Here is a 19,400-nt window from a genome sequence, read left to right on the forward strand (position 1 = left end):
GTTTCAGTGATGGTGATTCCTAGAGCTGCTGTGAGGGCTCAGGAAATGAAATGCTCAGGTAATGCGACTGTCTATTTTGGGGGAACAGACTGCATTCTCTAAGTAAATAACCAATATCATACGCAACACCCCATATTACAGAGGACAGAGTGATCTGTCTCCCAGACACAGCATGCGGGGTGGGGAGAGGCGGAAGAACAGACAAATCCATGAAGGTTGTCATCAAGTGCACTTGCTGGCATATTCAGGATGTACAGTGTGAAAACTGGCAGAAGTGGACTACGTGCTAGTCATGGGTAGCAATGACGTCAGTAAACCAGCTATACCTGTTTAGAGTCCAGTCAACCTTTAAGCTGACATTGACAATGAGGTAGATATTGCATGGGCGGAACCCAGGACTGAGAAGCAAAAACAGTGATCTGGAATCCAAAACCTTCCATTTCTCATGGTGTTATCCTGCACATGATAGTTAATACCACTGAGCCTCTCCCTTTAAATGAGGACAATTGCACCCTCAGTGAATTATGAAGAGGATGAGATGAGAGGTGTATGCAGTGTCTGCTGCACCACCTGACACACATTCACGGCTCAATAAATAGCAGTATGTAATAATTATAAAACAAAACTTAAAAAAAAATTCTAGTTGCAGGGGCTGTGTATAAAGTATAGAAAAGTGGCTCTGCTCTGGATGTTTATCACCAGTTTCTTGGAAGTTCATGGAGGAGGTGTTTGCAATTGACAGAGAAATGTAGGAGGCTCCAGGAAGGAATCCCTAGTGGAGGCAGAGATGTCTGCCAAGCTGAATATGGACTAGCAGACTGAGGGCACTTGAGAGCCTTGACCTATCAGGCAAGTAATGTTTGCATCTGTAAGGAGATAGCCCAGAAAAGTGGCCACTCGTTGTGGCTGGAATCAGCAAGAATGTGGGGGTGTTGCAAGAGATTTGTTACTGACAAGAATTGAAGTTCTCAAGTTTTTGTGAATGATTCACATTTTTAAAAATGAAGCTGGATTCAAGGCTATTTATATAATAACATCAGTCTTGGGCAACTTGCTTCCAATTTGCTTTCCTGAATGAATGATTGTAATGACAAGAAAGATAGATAACTAGTCAGTATATGCAGTGGAAATTAGGTTTTGTATATAAACTTCACAGGCCATGTTTCTCAACTTGAGGGGAAGAGGAAGGTTGCAGACAGCTAGCTTAAATACAGTGACAAACGTGGTGGTAATAGTAAAAAATAATAACTACCATTTATTGGGTATTTAATATGTCCCAGGCACCATTCTAAGGACTTTATGTGTGTTAACTCATTTAATTCTCATACAAACCTATGGAGTAGATACTGTTATCTCCATTTCACAGATAAGGAATGTAAGACCCCCCAAATCCAAAACAACTTGCCCAAGGCTAATGAGCTGGAGGTGCTGGGATAATAAATGCAAATGGACACTACATGAATAAAATACTTGTCATAACGGTCATAATTGCCAGCTACAAAAAGAAAACTGCATCTTATAAACATCCTCTTTGAAAGATCTCAGATTTTGCTTTCTATATAGTGACTCTAGGGGAAGGGCAAGAGGCTGGCCAAAATCAGGTTTCCCAGGTAGGGTAGGGAAGGCTATACTCTGCTCGTCCCAACACTCTAGGCTGAAGAAGAGTCAGTAGAATACAAGTCCTGGAAGGAACACTGAATTTATCCTTGATTTATTGTCATTAACAACCCACTGCCATTGTTCATAAGCATCTGCTGTGTGTGGGCATTCTTGCTGATCACTTCATACATAGCGACCCAAATAATCCTTGACTACGCTGCCTTGGCCCCCATTTTACAGACGTGGAAACTGAGGCTCTGACATGAGGCTTTCTTACCACAGTGAGAAAGCAGTGGAGCCATTTCCTCCCATGTTCTACCTCTCTGTCACTTATTTGTCAATAATCTTGGGCAGCTTTACATCCTCACTAAGTCTCAGTACCCTCCTCCATACACCAGGAAAAATGATTCCTGCCCTGCCTACCTAACAGGATGGCTGTGGTGATCAAATGATATATTACACTTGAGAAAGCACTTTGAAAAACTGTAAAATGCTGAGCAGAGCAAAGGATCGTTAGTCTTATTAATTACAAAGAGTGACACCTGATCCTGCAAGCACTTTGCTAATGTGACTCTGTTGCCTCTTTTCCCTTAGGAATTTGGGAGTAATTCAAAGTGTGCAGAGCCAGGGCCCTCTTTTCAAGTCCTTGGCATGTCGGAGTTGGAAAGTAGAGGTTAATTCTGGGAGAAGGAGGAGGAAACAACTATGTTTGCATTCTACTTGTGTTTCCCTTTAGGAACACAATTTTGGCTGAGATTCTACTGCTCCTAGCGCACTCAGCCTTCAAACACCGTTCAATGCATATTTATTGAGCATCTACTGTGTGCCAGGTATACATGGCTCCTAGTGAGCAGGCTGGGATGTAGGGGCTGGGAAATTAAAGGGGAAGGTGACAGCAATGGGAAGGCAGCAGAACACTTACTATCCTTGAAGCTCTACAGACTTCACAGTTGACACCCCAGGTTCTTCTCATGGGAGTTGGAGGAGGGAGCTCACAGCACAATGGCATAAGCACCGGAACTGAGTCAAAGTACTTACACTCATTTCCTGCTCTGCCTCTTCTCAGCATCATGACCACCAGCTTTCCCAAGTATAAAACGGGTAAATATGTTCCCATATGCAAAATGGGGAGAATCAAATCAGATGATTGTCTGAATGGACTAGCATGTTGCATGAAGGTATTCAATAGTAAACTATTATTTAAAAAACATTTAAATTCCAGCAAAAATAAACTATAGTAAGCCAACAGCTTGGGCTCTGAAATCAGATTACTTGGGTTCCAGTCCTGGCTCTGTTGTTTACCTTAGGCAGGAGATGTTACCTTTCTAAGATTTAATTTTTCATCTGTAAAAAGGTAATAAAGGTGTCCATCCATAGGGTGGTTGTGAGGACTGACCAAGATACTACACAGTGATGTTCCTGGCACACTGTAAACACCCAACAAAGGTGAGCTGTTGCTACTGCATCTCTTCAAGCCCTAAACCCAACACAACTCCAAGTCCACAGGCTTGACTCTAGGATCCAGGCTGCTAGCTTCTGGTGCCAGCCTCCCAGAGGAGACAGATACAAATGAGGACATCCCCATCCCTCTCTCCTCCCACCTGTGACCCTGCAGAAAAAAGGTGTTCCAGCCCTTTTCCTGACAGGTTCCTCTTTTCAAAGGCAGTAGATGCAGGAGTTGAGGAGCTGGGGCTGGTCAGAGGTGTGGGTACACATTGGGCTCGGTCCCGCTTCCTTGTGGGCTAAGAAAGCAGAGAGACCTTGTCCCCACCAGCTCAGAGAAAAGCACACGGCCACGGCCTCATGCGGCAGACAAGTGCCATGTTGCCATGTCACTGTAATGCTCTGTACCTTTCACTCATCCCTACATTCTCCATGTGAACCACAGTCCTGCAACTCTCATGTACAAAGGGAGCTTAAAAAAAGTGGCGCTCAGAGTAAGAGAGAATTAACATTCTCCGGGAGCCAGATAAATGATAATATAGAAATGCTTTGCTTAACTGGAGACATCCACCCAGCCAGCCATCTATCCATCCATCCAGCCCAAACATTGACCACATAGTAAGAAACCAAATTCTGACTGATGAGAAAAATGTCACAGGTTCTCGCCACCCAAGTTCCTATATTTGCGTCTCTGGGGGACCCCTCAGGCTTCACTTTGAGCCCATCTACTCTTTCTCTAGGCATAATTCTAACAAGCTCAACAAATTAGAGGGGCTGCTATTTGAGTCCAGCAGATGAGCTCTTAAGAAGTGACTATTTTGATGAGATTCCACTTCACACCCACTAGGATGGCTATTATCAAGAAGAAGAAGAAAAAAAAAAAAAAAACAGAAAATAATAAGTATGAAGAAATCAGTAGTTTAGTGCATGGTGTAGCTGCTGAAGAAAACAGTAAGCTATTTTCCTCAGAAATTAAGATATGACCCAGCATTCCACTTCAAGATATATACACAAAAGAACTGAAAGCGGGGTCTCAAAAAGATATTTATACGTTCACGTTCATAGCAGCATCATTCATAATAGCCGAAAGGAGGCAACAACCCAGGTGTCCTATGATGGATGATGGATAAGCAAGATGTAGTATATACATAGAATGCAGTATTATTCAGTCCTAAAAAAGGGAAATTCTAACACATGTTACAACATGCACGAAACTTGAAGACATTGTGCCAAGTGAAATAAGCCAGATACAGAGCAAATACTGCATGATTCCAGTTATATAAGGTACCTACAGTAGTCAAACTCACAGAAACAGAAAGTTGGTTGCCAAAGGGCTGAGAGAAGAGAATGCGGAGTTACAGTTCAGTGGGTACAAAGACTCAGTTTAGGAAAAAGAAACAAGTTCTGGAGGTGGACTGTGGTGATGGTTGCACATACTTATTGTACTTCATGTTACAGTACTGTAATTAAAGTACTGTAATCACAGTACTGTGATTAAAATGGTAAATTTTATGTGATGTATATTTAAACAAAATTTTTTAATGGAGGGAGGAAGGGACCAGGGAGAAAACAGAGCAAGACATATAGGTGGAAACACGAACCCCAAAAGCACAGCAGCAGAGAACCATTTAGTTTGGGGCCCACTGCCCAAAGGCCCCACGCTGTCATAAGCACAATAACTGGTCTGGAACGGGATTCAAGAGCCTCCTCACATCAATGCTGCTGCCGGGGATCTGGAGGTAAGTCTTCTGAACAGGCTCTACCCTGGCAATTTCCTTCTGCCTGCCACCAGTTCACTTCCACCTCCCTTCTTCTTTCAGAGATAAAGATTTTTGAGGGAAAGAAGCTTTTGTGGTCCCTGTTTCCACCAAGCAAGTGCTTTGTACATATAAGTACGAACTCAGCATTGTCAAGTTGCAAAGAGAAGTTATTCATGCTCAGCATACTTTGCTTGGAAGTATATCATCCATTTCAGAAAGATTTCCATTCAAAATCGTTTTTCAACATTTCTTTTATAGTTTTGCTCTTTAAAAAAGAGTAAGCTTCAATGATATGGTGTGTGTGTGTGGAGAGGGGGCTGGGAATCACTGGCTATGGTTTTATATGTAAAAATCCTATAGCTTTGAATACTAGAAACTTTGTAAGTTCACAAAGTCTCTTTTCATCCAGGATCTCACTTGATTCTTACAACCTCTCTAGGAGGTCAGCAGGGTAAGAGTCATTCCATTGTACAAATGGGGAAACTGAGTTCAGAGAGATCAAGAGGCTTGTCCAAAGTAACACACAATTAGAAAGGAGCAGAGAACGAAGGCTTTATTTCCCATCAACGCCAAATGAGGCTCAGGGTTGGGACCTCATATATGAGCAGATCGTGCAACAATGAGTATAATTTTTAAAAGTGTCAGCTTATTTTGTCCCCATAACATCTCTGTGAAGTCAACTGAAGATACGATCATCTTTTTATGTATTAAACAGAGGATCAATTGAGCACAAATGACTAGCCCAAGATCACCACTCAGAAAAGTGGCAAAGAGACTAGACCTCCTCCTCCCTTTTCAATACATTTGACCTTGACCACTTCCCTACAATGTCTTGGCCTCAGCACACTTGAAACTTAAAGGAGCCCAGGCAGTTTTTATATAGGTTGTACCACATTTTTGTGAACTCAGCAGGGAGTAGAGATGCCTTTATTCTCTCTCTTTTTTTTTTAATAGCTGGAAAAGAAAAAAGAGGTTAAAGAAATCTTTAAGTTCCTTTTCAGCTCTAACATTCTATGATTCTAAAAATTCCCCAACAAGTCAATTGGGTAGAGAGGCCTGGAATCCATATCATCTTCCCCCCTGCCTTAGTCTGTTAGGTCACCCCATCCATTCCCCTTGAGTTTATGACTACAAATACTACGTGTACCTGGGAGAGGTGTCACCCTTGCACAGATGCACACACAAAATGACTAGAAAGTGCTACTCCCTGGCCAGGACCCTACTAGAGGGCTTCACTCTGCTCTCCTGCTTCAGTCCCGGTATCTTCTAGCAAGCAGCTGTCACAACCACAGGGAATTATATTCCAGGCATCTGAGACCTTCCCCAGGCCTTTCGTGAGAGAGAAGAGTTCCAGGAACAGAACACCACTCTGAGGTTGCAGCTTAAGTCCCTTCATCAGATACCTGCCCTAACACCCATCTAAGATGGGATCACAATCAGGTCTGCTCATTCCTGCTTTTCTGTAAACCTCACCAACTCTGTCAGTCACACTAATTTCACTCAGCAATATCAGGTACCTACTATATGCCAGGCACTGCTCTAGGTATCAAGGAACAAGTAAATAAAAATCTCTGGCCACACACAGTAGGGGAGACAGCCAATGTCAGATGATGATAAGTGCCAGAAAGAAAAATAAAATTGGGAAGGGTGGTAGATAATGCTGAGAACAGGTGGTGGAGGGAAGAGGGTCCATTTCAAAAAAGATGGCCTGGGAGGGCTTAACTGAAAAGAAATGTTTGAAAAGACCTGGAGGAGGAGAGGGAGGGAGGGATCTAATCAGATATCAGGGGCTGGAACAGGGAACGAAGAGCAAGAGATGGCTTAAGACAGTTAAGCTGGTGGAAAGCATATCACATCTTGTAGGCCAGCACAAGGACTTTGAATGAGATGGGGAGCAAAGGGGTAACAAAATCTGACTTACAGTTTACAGCATCGCTCTCACTGCTGTGCTGAAAATAGTCTGTCGGGAGACAAGGGAGGAAGTAGCAAGGTCAGTTAAGAGGCTGATGGTAGCTTAGACCAGGGTGAAAGTGGTGAAGATGGTGAGAGGCAGGTACTAGATATATTCAAGGCAAAGATAACAAAGTCTATTGATTAAGTGGATGTAAGATGTGACAGAAAGGGAGAAGTCAGGGATGACTCTAGAATTTTAGGGGCTTGGGCAACTAGAAAGATAAAATCACCATTAACTGAGATGAGGAAGTCTGGAAGGGGCAGGGGTGGAGATGAGAGCTCATTCTGTTTTGGGCATGTTCAACTGAGAAGCCTTTTAGACATTGGATGTGTTGAGTAGGCAGCAAGATATATATGGCTGGAGAGGATGGGCTGAAATTATAAATGTGAGCATCTCCAGCATATCTAATAATACGTAACTGTATATATAATCATACAGGATTTCCATGTACGATCACACATAATTTGTATGGCTATTGCTATATGTTTATTATCTGCCCCCTAAACTGTAAGCTCCATGTGGCCAAAGACCAGGTCTGTTCATAGCCAGCAAGATGCCTGGCACTCAGTAAATATTTACTGAGCAAACACAGAAGTAGCCCAATTACTCTCTCAAGAATAGCAACAGCAGCCCACACAACAAGAAGCTGACTCTTTGCCAAGCCCAACTAACCCAAAACAGGACCCTGGGTCTGTCCACCCAGAGCCTGAGATACCAGAATGTAAGTGGATACGCCTGGCACCTCAGGGTCAGATATTTGGGTTTCAGTCCTGCCACATTCTCAAAGGGTGGAGCTGGGCAAGAGACTGGCTTGTTCTACCACCTCTAGTTCATCTTGGGGTGGCCAGAGGAGGGGCTGCCTCATCCACTCATTTCTTGGTCAGAGATATTGATCTATCCAGGGTATATGTATGAGGTGGCAGGGCCCCACTCACCAACAAAGGAGTAAATCCCCAAGTATTCTCTAAAGTATGCAAGGACCACTCAACACCTGAAGAGGAGAACACAGACCACTGGATTTGCATTAAAAGTATTAGTTTAAAAAAAAAAAAAAGTGACAATCACAGAACTTGATGAGATGAGAAGACCACCTAATTCTTCTAGCTAATCTAACACTGCCTGACCAGTGGGTGTCATGTCTCTGCTTCATCCATCAAGTGACTAGGAAGACAGAACTAAGGCCAAAGGGTGACAAGGCTTCAATTGAATAACTTTCTAGTTTTGAATACTTGCCTTTGTAAAGATGATTACTACGGCTCTAATGATGTAGTATAACCCTTTCCTTTTCTAAGATATTGAAAATGTGACCCAGAGAGGCTTGATGATTTGCCCAGGGTCACCCAACCATAGACCCAGGACTAGAGCTAACTTTAGCTTTCTGTGAGGCTCTCTTCCAGTACATCAGTGATGGAGAAAAGGTAAGCGTTACACTGGGAGCTAGGGGAGGTTAAGGCATTAGTATAACAACATAAAACTGTGTCCTTGTCAAAGGTAAGATGCAGCTGTTACAGGAATGCCAGGTGCACACTGAGTTAAGAAGGATTCCTTCCCTTATACCAAACTTGTCATCTTACAGAGTTCCCCTTGGCTTTGGATATAATTAATAAAGCTATTCATACTGAGACCCACAGAATTGCAAAAATGATACATTAGGAGGTAAAAAGTGCAGATATCTATTTCAGTAAAATGTTTACATGAAAAATTCAGATGGTAAGATGAAGTCAGGTTAGCTTTCTAACATCCACAAATATTGAGTTCTTCCTCTGTACCACTCACTGTGCTAAGTGCTGAGTATGTGTAAGTACGTATGTATGTATGGTTATGAGTAAGAAAGACACACACACACACACACACACAAGGATAAGACAGAACCCAGGTCTTCAAGGCTTGCAATGTAGTTGCTGATATAAGACTGTAAACATCAAAGAAATGACTAATAATATGGAGTAGATAATTGTTAATTAAGTGGCATAATGTGTCTGAAGAAGTTCTCAGAAGCAGCAATCAGGTCCACTGGGGTGGGGGTAAAATTGTCAGACAAGGTGCTTCTAAAACACTACTGGATTTGAGGTGGATTTGAAGGGAAGACAGGCTCTTGATAAGCAGAGGGAAACAACATGAACAAACACTGGTGGCCTATTGTCAGGGAAGAGAAAGACATCACCACGTAAAAAGGACTGGACCCAGCTTGAACAGCCTGGAGAGTCAAAGTTCTTGTAGACATAGAGAGGTGCAAAATTTTTTCTGAACGTAGAACTGTGGTTTGAAGCAGGTTAATTTAACAAAACATCTTCTGGGGGGCCTACCACGTACGTGCTGGCACTGAATGAATGAATGACTGAAGATGAACTTGCCTTTGGTGGGAGATGAGTTGCATTTCAAGTGACAAGGGCATGCAGTAGAGTGGGGAGGGGCAGATTTGTAAGACCTGCTGAAGAAAGACTGACTGGTTGGGAGGCAGAGGCCAGGAAGCAAAGAAAGTCAGCAGAGAGAAGTCTTCAAAGTATAAAGTTAGGCAGCTGCAAGAATGGAAGTGCAAAGGGAAGCTGGCTGAGGGGGAGCGATGCAGAGTTTGGTTTTAGAAGTGGTGAATCTGAGGATAACTACATCAGTGTCCATGGGCATTTAGATTTGAGTCTAATGTTTGAGAGAAAACAGTTGAAGATACAGCATAGGGGTCTTCCCAATGGACAAAGAGTTGTGGGACTGAATAGGATTTATCTGGGAAGGAGTATAATGAGGGAAAAAAGAGAATGTCGAACTGACTCATGAATGTGTTCACACCTAGGAGTGATCTGAGAAAAAAACAAGCAAGATAGTTTAATGCCAAGAAGGGAAGGGGGAAAAGTTTCAAGTAAGAGAGGGTTATCAACAGTGACAAATGCAACAAAATCAATTTTATGAAATGAGTACATAAATAATAAATATTTATGGAATGAATGTACAAATGAATGGCAGCAAGCCTTTGGGTTTGAAAATCAACTTTCCTCAGTCAGAATGGCCAGGGTTGCCAAGAGGATTTCAATGTTAAATTTTACCCATCCCCCCTATAAAAACACATTTCTTCTTCCGTAAGTCATCCTGTCCACCACACAGACATCCTTCCTTGCTTCCCCCATGTTTCCCTCATCCTCCTTCCCAGTTTCCGCAACCCACCAACACACCTTTGGTGTTAAAGCAGACAGGAAACTCCAACTTGAGTTTCCACTTCATTTACTACTCTGCCTGTGGCTCCTCTTACACAAAGGGATATGGGGCAATTGGGTGGAAGAGGAGACTGTTCTAGCCCCAGCTGTACTACTAACTAGCTGTGTGGGTTTGGGCAAGTTGCTCAACCTCTCTGGATCTGAGCTTTTTCATAGATAGGTAGAGGTAGGGTCTATTTGGACTCTAGACAAGTTTAAAGGTGCCTTTCAGCTCTAAAGGCCACGATTTTATCATTCTCAGAAGGTCCTTGCAACACCCTCAGAGAAGGAAGGAAGTACCAGACCTGGAGAAACGACGGTCAGCCCTCTTCCCAGGGCGCAGTGCCAGGATAGGAGTATACCAAGAAAGTGAGAAGGAGCTGCCCGGCCCTCGCGGATCACCAGCGAGCAGATCCCATTCCCCTGGCTGGGAAAGATCCCAACAAACCTGAGGCGATTCCCACCCCGCACCCCACTTTTCCGATACTCCCAGACGGCAAGGAGGCTCTAAAAGGCCCTGCGGGAAAAATAAAGATTTCTTTCCCAGAGTCCTGCGGTGCTTCAGCAAGTCGGATTCCGGCAGACACGATCTGCAGCCGGATAATGACACAGACAGTCTTTTGGAAGGAGCGACTGTTCTCGCTTCGCTCGCTCCGAGTTCTGGGACGCCTGGACGCCAGCGCTGTGCCCCAACCGGCCGGCGTCCGACCCCTGGCCGGGCTGCCAGGCCAGCGGCGCCCTAGCCCCGGGCCCTCCTCCCCTCCTCCGGCCCCGCTGCGGTCTGCAAACATTTCCTGCCCCCGCCCCCACTCCCACCCAGAGCTTCCCAGTTGGAGCGAGTTGAGCTCAAAGCCGGGTCAGCGCTCGCAGTTGCCCCAACTCGGCTTCCCCAGCCACCAGGGTTAGGGAGGGGGCCCATCGTCTGGCTCCGGAGCAGCCTTCGGGGAAAGCCGGGCGCCAGGAGCCGTGGGAGGTCGTTCGGGAAGCCTCGCTCGGGCAAGGAGGGGGACAACTAGCAGGGCGCCCGTAGTCCTGCTCCCTTCCCGGTTGTTACCTGCTCGCTTGCGGGGGTGTCCCGGGGCGGCCGGCCTCTCCCGGCGCTGTCTCCCCACGCAGTTGCCCATGCTGGCTCCTCAGCCGGGCCCCATGCAACGGAGGCGGTAGGCTGGTCAACTGCTCCGCGCTCCTGCCCCGGACGGCGGCGTCCGGGGTCAACGGCTCCTGCCGCCCCTCATCGATTGCTCCCCGATCTCCCCCCCGGGGCTCGCTCTGCCCCAGAGCCGGCTTCGCCACAAACTTTGCGGTTGCGGGCGAGGGGAGAGAGTGAGGTGGCCGACTCCCCAGCACAGTCCCAGGTGGCCGAGCCAGGGGGGCCCGCGACGGTGCCCTGCCGAAGAACAGCTCCACTGGAGGGGCGGAGAGAGGGGGCGGGCACCGCCGCAGCTACACCCGGCTAGCTCAGGACTCCCAGCTGGGGCCGGCCCCGGGAGCCTGTCACTCACCTGCCTAACCCCGCCCCAGCCCAGCCCCGCTTTTAGCCGCCGGCTCACTGTGTCCGCGCCGACGCTGCCACCGCCCGCCGCAGGTGCGCATGTGACTGATGGCACCGCCCCCTCGAGCAGGGCCTGATTTTTTCATTGGTTTCCCCTGGGTGCGTACCGCCCCTCGGCTCCACCCAGCCAGGTGCCCGCCCCGCCGCCAGTCTCCGGGGTAGCAGGGCCAGGAATTACTAGCCCTCAATGGCCCCCGGCGGCGTGCCCAGGAGCAGCCTTCCCTCCCAGCCCCACAACCCCGACCCCAAGCCCCGCCCCTCGGGGAAGGACTGTCCCATCCCTCCCTGGAACTGCCTGGCTAGGAGCTGGCAAGCACGTGATCCAGAGAGCGCCCCGCCCCTTCAGCCTTCGCCGGGCGATTGGTTCAGGAGGCGCGTGCGCTGAGAGTCCAGTCCCGCGCCACAGCCCACTTCCCCTCCCACGGTCTCTAGTTCGCGTCATGGCGGCCGCCGCCGAGCTGGAGGCGGTGGCGCCCACGGGCGCCCTGTGGGGCCTCGTGCACGACTTCGTCATGGGTCAGCAGGAAGGCCCCGCTGACCAAGTGGCTGCAGGTACGGCAGACGTCGTCGCGCGGCTTCCTCGTAGGGGGCCGACATAAGGGAGCGGCCTCAGCATTGGGGACGGGCGGCAAGGGAATGAGGGACAGCGGTGACTTTGAGAGATTCGTCTGAGGCAGGTTGTGAGCATCGCGTACTTAAGAGCCGTTACAAACTGATAGTCACTTGCATCTTCCTTAAAGTCCCTTTACTCCCCTCATCTTTTATAGCCACCCTGTGCGCCGGCCCGGGTTAGGAGAGTTATTACTATTTCACACATAAGGAACCAGGCCCAGAGACTCGCGGATTAGGCAGGTGGGGAAACCGAGACTCGGACCCAGATTCTCCAGTTTAGAGTCTGGTGCTGACGCCGCGAAAGCACGTCGTTTCTGGGAGGTTGACATGAGAAGAAGCATATTCAGGAGCATCAGCTCCAGTCGCGTGGCATGTTGGGAGTGGCCCGGCGACCAGATCTCTTGCTGTAATTGGAGAGAGAAGAGAAGCCAGCCTCAGGGAGTTTGTGTTCTGCGTATCCTCCTTAAGACTTTCGCTCCGTTTCTTGGTAAAGTTCTTGATTAATTTGCTTCATGACTTTTTTATGTGGTGTTTGTTTTTATCTTTTTCCCAGATCTCCAGTTTCCTGCTTTTGACTAGTTCAAGGATCTCTTAGTTCTGACAGCTTAGCTAAGATTTATATGAAAGAAATTCCAGATTTCCTTGGAATTCTGAGACTTCACTCTTTTAGAAAATCATCATAAAAGATTTTTAATGTTAGGAGACCTTCAGACCTCGTGTTAAGTAATAGAATGCAAAATAATCTCATGAGTACAGATGAGTTTTGTGTATTTTTGGAAATTTTTCATGCTTGGATAAAAGTAAAGGATACAGTTCTCTTGAAAATTGAACATATTAACTTTTAGAATATGTGGTGAATGACTATAGTGAATTTGCAGGAAGTATAATACTTTAGTCCTTAGCAATTCCACTTTTATTCAATCATTTCATAATTATTGAACACATATTACTCTCCAAACAGATGCAAAGCAATAGGAATATAAATACATTAGACTAGATATGTGCCCATCACTACACCATGAAAAGGACTATAAGAGGTCTGTGCAAAGTGGCATCGAAGCATCAAGGAGCAAATGCCTGATGCTGCCATTCCACTAAGTTCAACTGCTTACAACATTATGAAGAATAGTGTATTATCAGTGCTTACAGTTATCAAGTACAGTGCATTATCAATGTCATTTTCCCCAGTGTTTTATTAAAATTTTTCAACTTACAGCAAAGTCTAAAGAATGTCATAAGAAACCCACATACACTCACCGTCTAGATTCTACCGTTAACATTTTAATATGACTTGCTGTATCACATATTTCTCCATCCATTTAAGTAGTAGATTTCAGTACACTTCCCCCTAAGTATTTTGGCATATTGTTAACTAGAGTTTGTTTACAGTTTATTTTGGTGTAAAATTTATGTCCAATGAAGTGTACAGATTTTAAGTGTATGTTTACTGATTTTGAAAAATACATACACCTACTCCCTAACAAGATAAAGAACTTTGCTATATCAGTGTTATTTGTAACCATTCTTTCCCACTTTTATAAACCATAATTTTGAGTTTTTAAAATTCAGAACACTTGAGGAGACAGCAATAAGGAATGCCAATTCTTATAAATATCTTTGTAAAATTTATATTTTTATGCTTGAAATAAATGGCCTAAATTATTATCTAGTTTAAATTTAACTCAGCTCAGCTAAGACTGTAACACCAGCCCTGTTGTAATTTAACCCTTCTGACTAAGAAAGGAGGTTGGTAGTAACTGATAAGTAACAGGTAGAAACAAGGTTTGGTGGATTTGAATTATGCGTAACCTTGGATTCCAGGTAGAGATGTGAATGACCTATTGTAAGTAATAGAAGTCATTGTAGATCCTTGAGCAAGGGAGTCACATAATGAAAGAGAATTTGAGAAGGATTAAATTCATATCCTCAGTCTTAAATCACAGCCTTAGTTAGGGTCGTTGAGGGCTGACAGTTTTGAAGTGTCCCAGGAATCAGATGTGCTTTCTAATCCTTCATCCCAAATCAAGCTTTGTCTGTGCTAAAGGAACCAGCATCTATTCAGCCACTCACAGCAGCAGTCTCTCCTACGAGTTGTAAATGCAGAAGGAACATCCAGTGAGCACAAAGGCAGCTTCCAACAACTTTATTTTTCACTTGGGTTCCTGATGAAAGTAGGTGTCAGATGCAAAGGTGTAAGTAATGGAAGAGAAATCATCTGGCAATCTAGGGGTTAAAGGCTTCTAAGCCAGGCATTCTAAGGCTAAGCCTACCTGGCCTCAGCCTTTACTCTCACCAATCCTCTCCTGGACCTTTAGTTCCCTGCAGCCACCTTCATTTGCTGTTCCCTGAGTGCTTTCCTTCCCAGTTCCCTCCACTAGCTCTGTCTAATCGGTTAGACCTAGGAGTGGAGACCCAGTTTGAGTGCTCACAGCCTACCCCCCAAGTGTTTCCTGATTACTTCAGCCAGACATCATCTCACACTTCATAATCTCTGTGGTACTTATTTCTCAACCACTTATATATTTATTAGCAGACTTGCTGACTATTTTTGTACACATCTCCACATCCTGCCCTCCTATACCTACCACCAGAGTTACCTGGTGACTAGCATATGAGGGAAGACCCAAAAAAAGCAGTTTATTTATTTAAAAATTTGTGTATTCTTACATGTTTAAACTTCAGTCACCTTCTAGGTACTTTCCATTTGATGCAATACACCTATCAAGACATTTTTCCACTCAAAACAGTTTTGGAACTCATTGATTTTGATGCCCTTTAGTGCTTCTGCCATTTTTGTTTCACTTCTACATCAGCAACTGTTTCCCTTTGAGGACTTTTTGTGGGGGGTGATGTCGCTTGCTGGTGGTGAGATAGGTGAATAGGAAGGGTGGGGCACGGAAGTCATGCCATTTTTGGTCAAAAACTGCTGAATACTCAGCGTGGTGTGGGTAGATATGTTATTAAATAGGCGAATGTGTTGAAAGAGTCTTCAGAAGAAATTTCACTGAAGCTGAATGCAGCCTCTCACACCACCACCAGCTGGTACACTGATACAGATGGGTTGGTTCCTAGAACACTCCCCTAGTGGGGGAAGCCTGTACGGCAAGGGGCCTGCCTTCCAGAAGATAAATCCCGGTTTTGAGGGGTCCTTCTCATAAGTAGGTGTGCAGTAAAAAACTACCTAAGTGAATGGAAATAAGAAAAGGGAGTCCATGGAATTTGAGGCCTAACTAGTTACAGGGCTTGAAGGAAAGGGAGGACTCTTAAGATGACTCCAAGTTTCTGAGCCTGAGGATGAGCAAAAGAGAAGTGCTTTGTTCAAAAAATGGAGTTGGGAACGGAGCTGGTTTTGAAGAGTGTGATTTTTGGATATGTTGAATTTACAGGTGATGGATATAAATTTTCTTCCTCTTAGTCATTTGGATTTTCCTTCATTTCAGTCTCTAATTGTCCCACGTTTGTGATTCCCTGAGGAGGACATTATTCCTGAATCCAAAAGATTGTTAGATTATTACAAGACAGTAAAATAATAGTTATGAGAAGTGTGTGACATCCTCAGCAGAAAGGACAGTTGGAGAGCTTGATTGAAACTGAGTCCTGATTGGGATTTTTCATTCTTCTGCTCCGTCATGTACAGCGCCCCCACCCCCATCCCGTGGCTGCTACTCCAGATTCTCAAGTGGCTGCAACTCCGTCAGACAGAGGTCTGATTGTGTCAGTCTTGTATAAATACTCCTTTGACAACACTGCCCACACAAACTGGTGCCCTGCTGAGGAAAGTGTGGGTAGTTAGGAGGTGCTAATAGGTCCATTTTTAGAGAGCAAATCTTGGAATCATTGGAGAAACCTAGGGAAAGGAACTTTGAATTATTTTCCTTAATGCCAGTAAGTGTACCCTAGTTAAATTAACTATTTATTAGCTTCTTTCATCCCAGGAGTCCAAGTATGTAATTAACAGTACTTCCAGATATTTTTCATTTGGGAGAACTTATAGTGTTAAGAGAATGACTCAGTTAAAGTTAGTGAGGAATGGTCCATAAACCCAGGAATTTTACTCCTTTCTTATGTTAATCCAGTCTCTGTTTATATCCCTATGGTAATACTGAACTTCTTACACTGTAATGTTTTACATGTCTTTCTGCCCCAACAGACTGTGGGCTTTTTATTAAAAGCTCCATATGTATTTCTGTCTCTGCTCTCTAACACAGTACCTGACTTATAATAGGTGTTCAACAAATGTTTTACAAATAAATGAAAGCAAACGCACGTGACAATTATGGAGAAAACAGGAGGGGGAGTAGTTCTCTTGGAAATCAAGAAAGGTTTCACAAGAGTTGACATTGGAGTTGAGTCTTGAAGAGTTGAAGTTCCTCGGATTGCCAAGGGCAGAAAAGAGGCATTCCAAACCCAGTGAATGTTTATGGGATTCAGGATATGGAAGAACTTGACATGTTGGGATATCTTGTGAATGAATGATGGGAGTCATGATGAAAGGTAAGGCTAGAGGTGATTTAGGGGCTAAATTGTGAAAGACTTCAAGTCCAAAGGAGTTAAGTCTTAGGCAACAAGAGCAAAGGAATTGTGCATTTTAGGGATAGGGAGGGAATTCTAGACAGAATATGGATGGGTTAGAAGGCTTTTTAATTTTAATTGAGGTAAAATTCACACTTTAACATTTTAAGTGCACAATTAATTAGCTTTTAGTATATTCACAATGTTTGGCCACCATCACCACTATCTAAAAATTCCAGAACATTATCATCACACAAAAAAGTGGAGGGCTATTTTGAAACCTGTCGTTATATATTCTGGTCACAGGGATGAAAAGGAGTCATATTTGAAAGACATCTCTGAGGTAGGTTCAGCAGAACTAGAATAAGGTGTTAAATTTAGTCACCTTTGTTGAAAACATCCTCAAAATACTGTTCTAGTTTTTTGCCACCTTACTAATCATTTTCCTTACTCTTGTTTATTATTGTGTGTTAGATATAAAGCTAATGTAAATCATATCTTCATTTCCCCCCCTAATTTTGTATTACTTTTGTACTTCACTTTTTATGTTTGTGCTGCATTAATTCAAGATGGGATCCTTGTGAAAGGTATGAGCACTGAAGGGCTCTGCCAGGAGTGTTCTCTCAAGTACTGGGACTCAAGGAGTCAGTGGAAAATGAATGGTTCTTTGTACTAAAAAACAGCCACCTTCTCTTTTTTCTTCTTCTTACTGCCTTTGATCAGTGTTTTTTTTGTTTGTCTGTTTGTTTCCCAAAATTAGCTGTCCCAAGTGATTTAACCTTAATGGAATAAGTCCATTTAAGCTTACGTCACAGGCTTCTTTTCTTCTGTGGTGGGTTTCTTTTCTGGGCTCCTTCTCAGCTGTTGGTTTCTTGGTAACTGCAGCCTTTTTATGCACCAAAGGCTTCTGATTCGCAAGGCCAACAGCCTTCTTTCCTTTTTTCCCTTCCACAGGCTTCTTGCCTGGAACCCCCTTCTCATCTGATTTGGTTTCTAGTGCTGCTGCTGTTTTATTCACCCTGAAGCTTGTGGTTCTTGGCCTGGCGAAGAATGATGTTTCGGCATGTGGTTTTTGCATATGGGTGAAGCTTCAACAAGCTTCTCAGGTTTTTCAGTGGATTCTTCTTCAGGCTCCGAGTAATGTTTTTGCATGGAGCTGGAGGGCTCTTTGGATCTCTCGGCTTTTCGGTATGCTCGGGTCTGTATCGAGCATCTTGTGCACGGGAAGTTGTAGCTACTCTTGAGGGAAGCAGCTTTATGCCAAGTGCCATACAGATCACCTAACTTGGGAAGGCACCTTCAGTGCAAATGCAGAAACAGCCTACACGCCCAGCAGGAGCAAATTTCACCATGTTCAGTTTGCATACATGGCGCAGAGTAATTCCAGGGATGTTTCTGAAGGCTTTGATGATACCACTGTCCTCGTTATAGATGATACAAGCTCCCCTGTGCTAGATACAATGACAGTTTCTTATTTTGCCCTTGCCAGCCCTCATTCGCTGAGAGGCATGGACCTTTTTGATACCATTCCAGGCCTTAGGTTTAAGAAGCAAAACAGCCTCCTTGGTGTTTTCATAGCCTTCAGCTGTGTCTTCAACCACCAAAAGATGTTCAAGAACTTCCTCTGCAGGATGACCTGTAGGCATGACTGGTAAGGCTGAGGCACCCAGGGCAGAGCAGATGGCATATCACTTCTGTGTTGTTTACTCTGCGATCCAAAGGGCGCCAGGTTTTGGTTGATGCAGACATGGCAGCCCTCACGACCCATATTTCCAAAACCACTCTGGCCAGATTCCCACCACCTCGAACTCTAGGAATTCAAGCCACAGCTCTGCCAGTACCCCAAAACACAGCACTGATTTTCTGACCTGCCAGTTCACTCACAGGTCTGTTGTTTTTGTGCAAGTTGGTGTGAACAAAGTTCACAATATCTGGTTAAATGAGGGTCTTGAACACAGTAGACAAAGTGACATTTTTGCCAGATGACTTCCCCTTTTTGGAATACACTGATATCAGTGGACGAGTACACGCCATGGTGTGGAGAGGAGACAGCCACACACCTTTCAACATGGCAGCTCCCACAGGAAAAGCAGCAGCGAGTTTCTTAATGATGTATGCTGAATGCTGAAGAAGGCTTTTCATTTATAAAATTTGAGGCAACCTTTAGGAGTGGAAATTAACTAATAGAGGCATGAGGGAACTTTCCTAAGTGATAGAAATATTCTGTATCTTAATTGGGGTGTTGGTTACTCAAGGTATATTTTTGATAAAACTCATATTCTATAGTTAATGTCTATGCATTTCAATGTGTAAATTATACCTGAGTTTTTTTTTTTAATGAAAGTATTAGATGCAATTGAGTAGGGCCTGCACTTGAATTATTTCCAAAGATAGACCCTAGCCAGCATCCACAGAAGACTTTGATGGTGTTGCTGAAGAAGGATGTTTCAGTTCAGTGATATACTTTGTTAGTAACAATTGTCAGCTTTCTGTGTATAGTTGCTAACTCCTTCTGTAGCTGCTACTGATACTAATTTTTAGATGGATTTTTCAGCAATTTCCTGAGCTCTAACCAGGAGGTCCAAAAAAGTATCCTTTTCCACCCTCCTGAATGGTGCAATACTCTTATGGTGTGTAACCCAGAAAAGGGTATCTCTCTTCACTCAAGTGTTACCATTAGGAATGGGGTATAGAATCCAAATATCAGTTCCTTGGTTTGTCCTGTTAGTTTGGGTGCTGTCCCTTCCCCTACCCTACAGCTTGTGCTTTTTCCCCTTGGCTTA

At 44.5% G+C, this 19,400-nt stretch overlaps 2 protein-coding genes and 1 pseudogene across 4 annotated transcripts in view; 1 reads left to right on the top strand and 2 right to left on the bottom strand.

Moving 5' to 3' along the window:
- The window catches only part of UBTD1 (ubiquitin domain containing 1), a 51,826-nt gene extending 40,150 nt beyond the window's left edge, over nt 1–11,676 (bottom strand). The window contains exons 1-2 of one of the 3 annotated variants that reach the window (XM_090277894.1): nt 10,996–11,060; nt 6,724–6,762 (exon numbers count right to left, since the gene is read on the bottom strand). Coding sequence is in view for 1 of the 3 variants with exons in the window: in XM_090277893.1 (XP_090134019.1) it covers nt 10,996–11,065 (70 nt within the window). In the remaining 2 variants the exon portion in view is untranslated. Of the gene's footprint in view, nt 1–6,723; nt 6,763–7,691; nt 7,715–10,995 lie in introns of those variants that run through there. The other 2 variants (XM_090277895.1, XM_090277893.1) reach the window with 2 other exon arrangements.
- A 226-nt stretch (nt 11,677–11,902) lies between these two features.
- Nucleotides 11,903–19,400, top strand: part of MMS19 (MMS19 cytosolic iron-sulfur assembly component) — a 31,930-nt gene continuing 24,432 nt past the window's right edge. The window contains exon 1 of the mRNA XM_090277900.1: nt 11,903–12,045. Within this exon, the coding sequence (XP_090134026.1) occupies nt 11,934–12,045 (112 nt within the window). The 5' untranslated portion in view covers nt 11,903–11,933. The remainder of the gene's footprint in view (nt 12,046–19,400) is intronic.
- On the bottom strand, nt 17,422–18,651 carry LOC150009901 (large ribosomal subunit protein uL4 pseudogene; annotated as a pseudogene).

Source organism: Furipterus horrens, unplaced genomic scaffold (genome assembly GCF_987537825.1).
Source record: "Furipterus horrens unplaced genomic scaffold, mFurHor1.1.pri manual_scaffold_5, whole genome shotgun sequence".
In the NCBI taxonomy this organism is placed as follows: Eukaryota; Metazoa; Chordata; class Mammalia; order Chiroptera; family Furipteridae; genus Furipterus; species Furipterus horrens.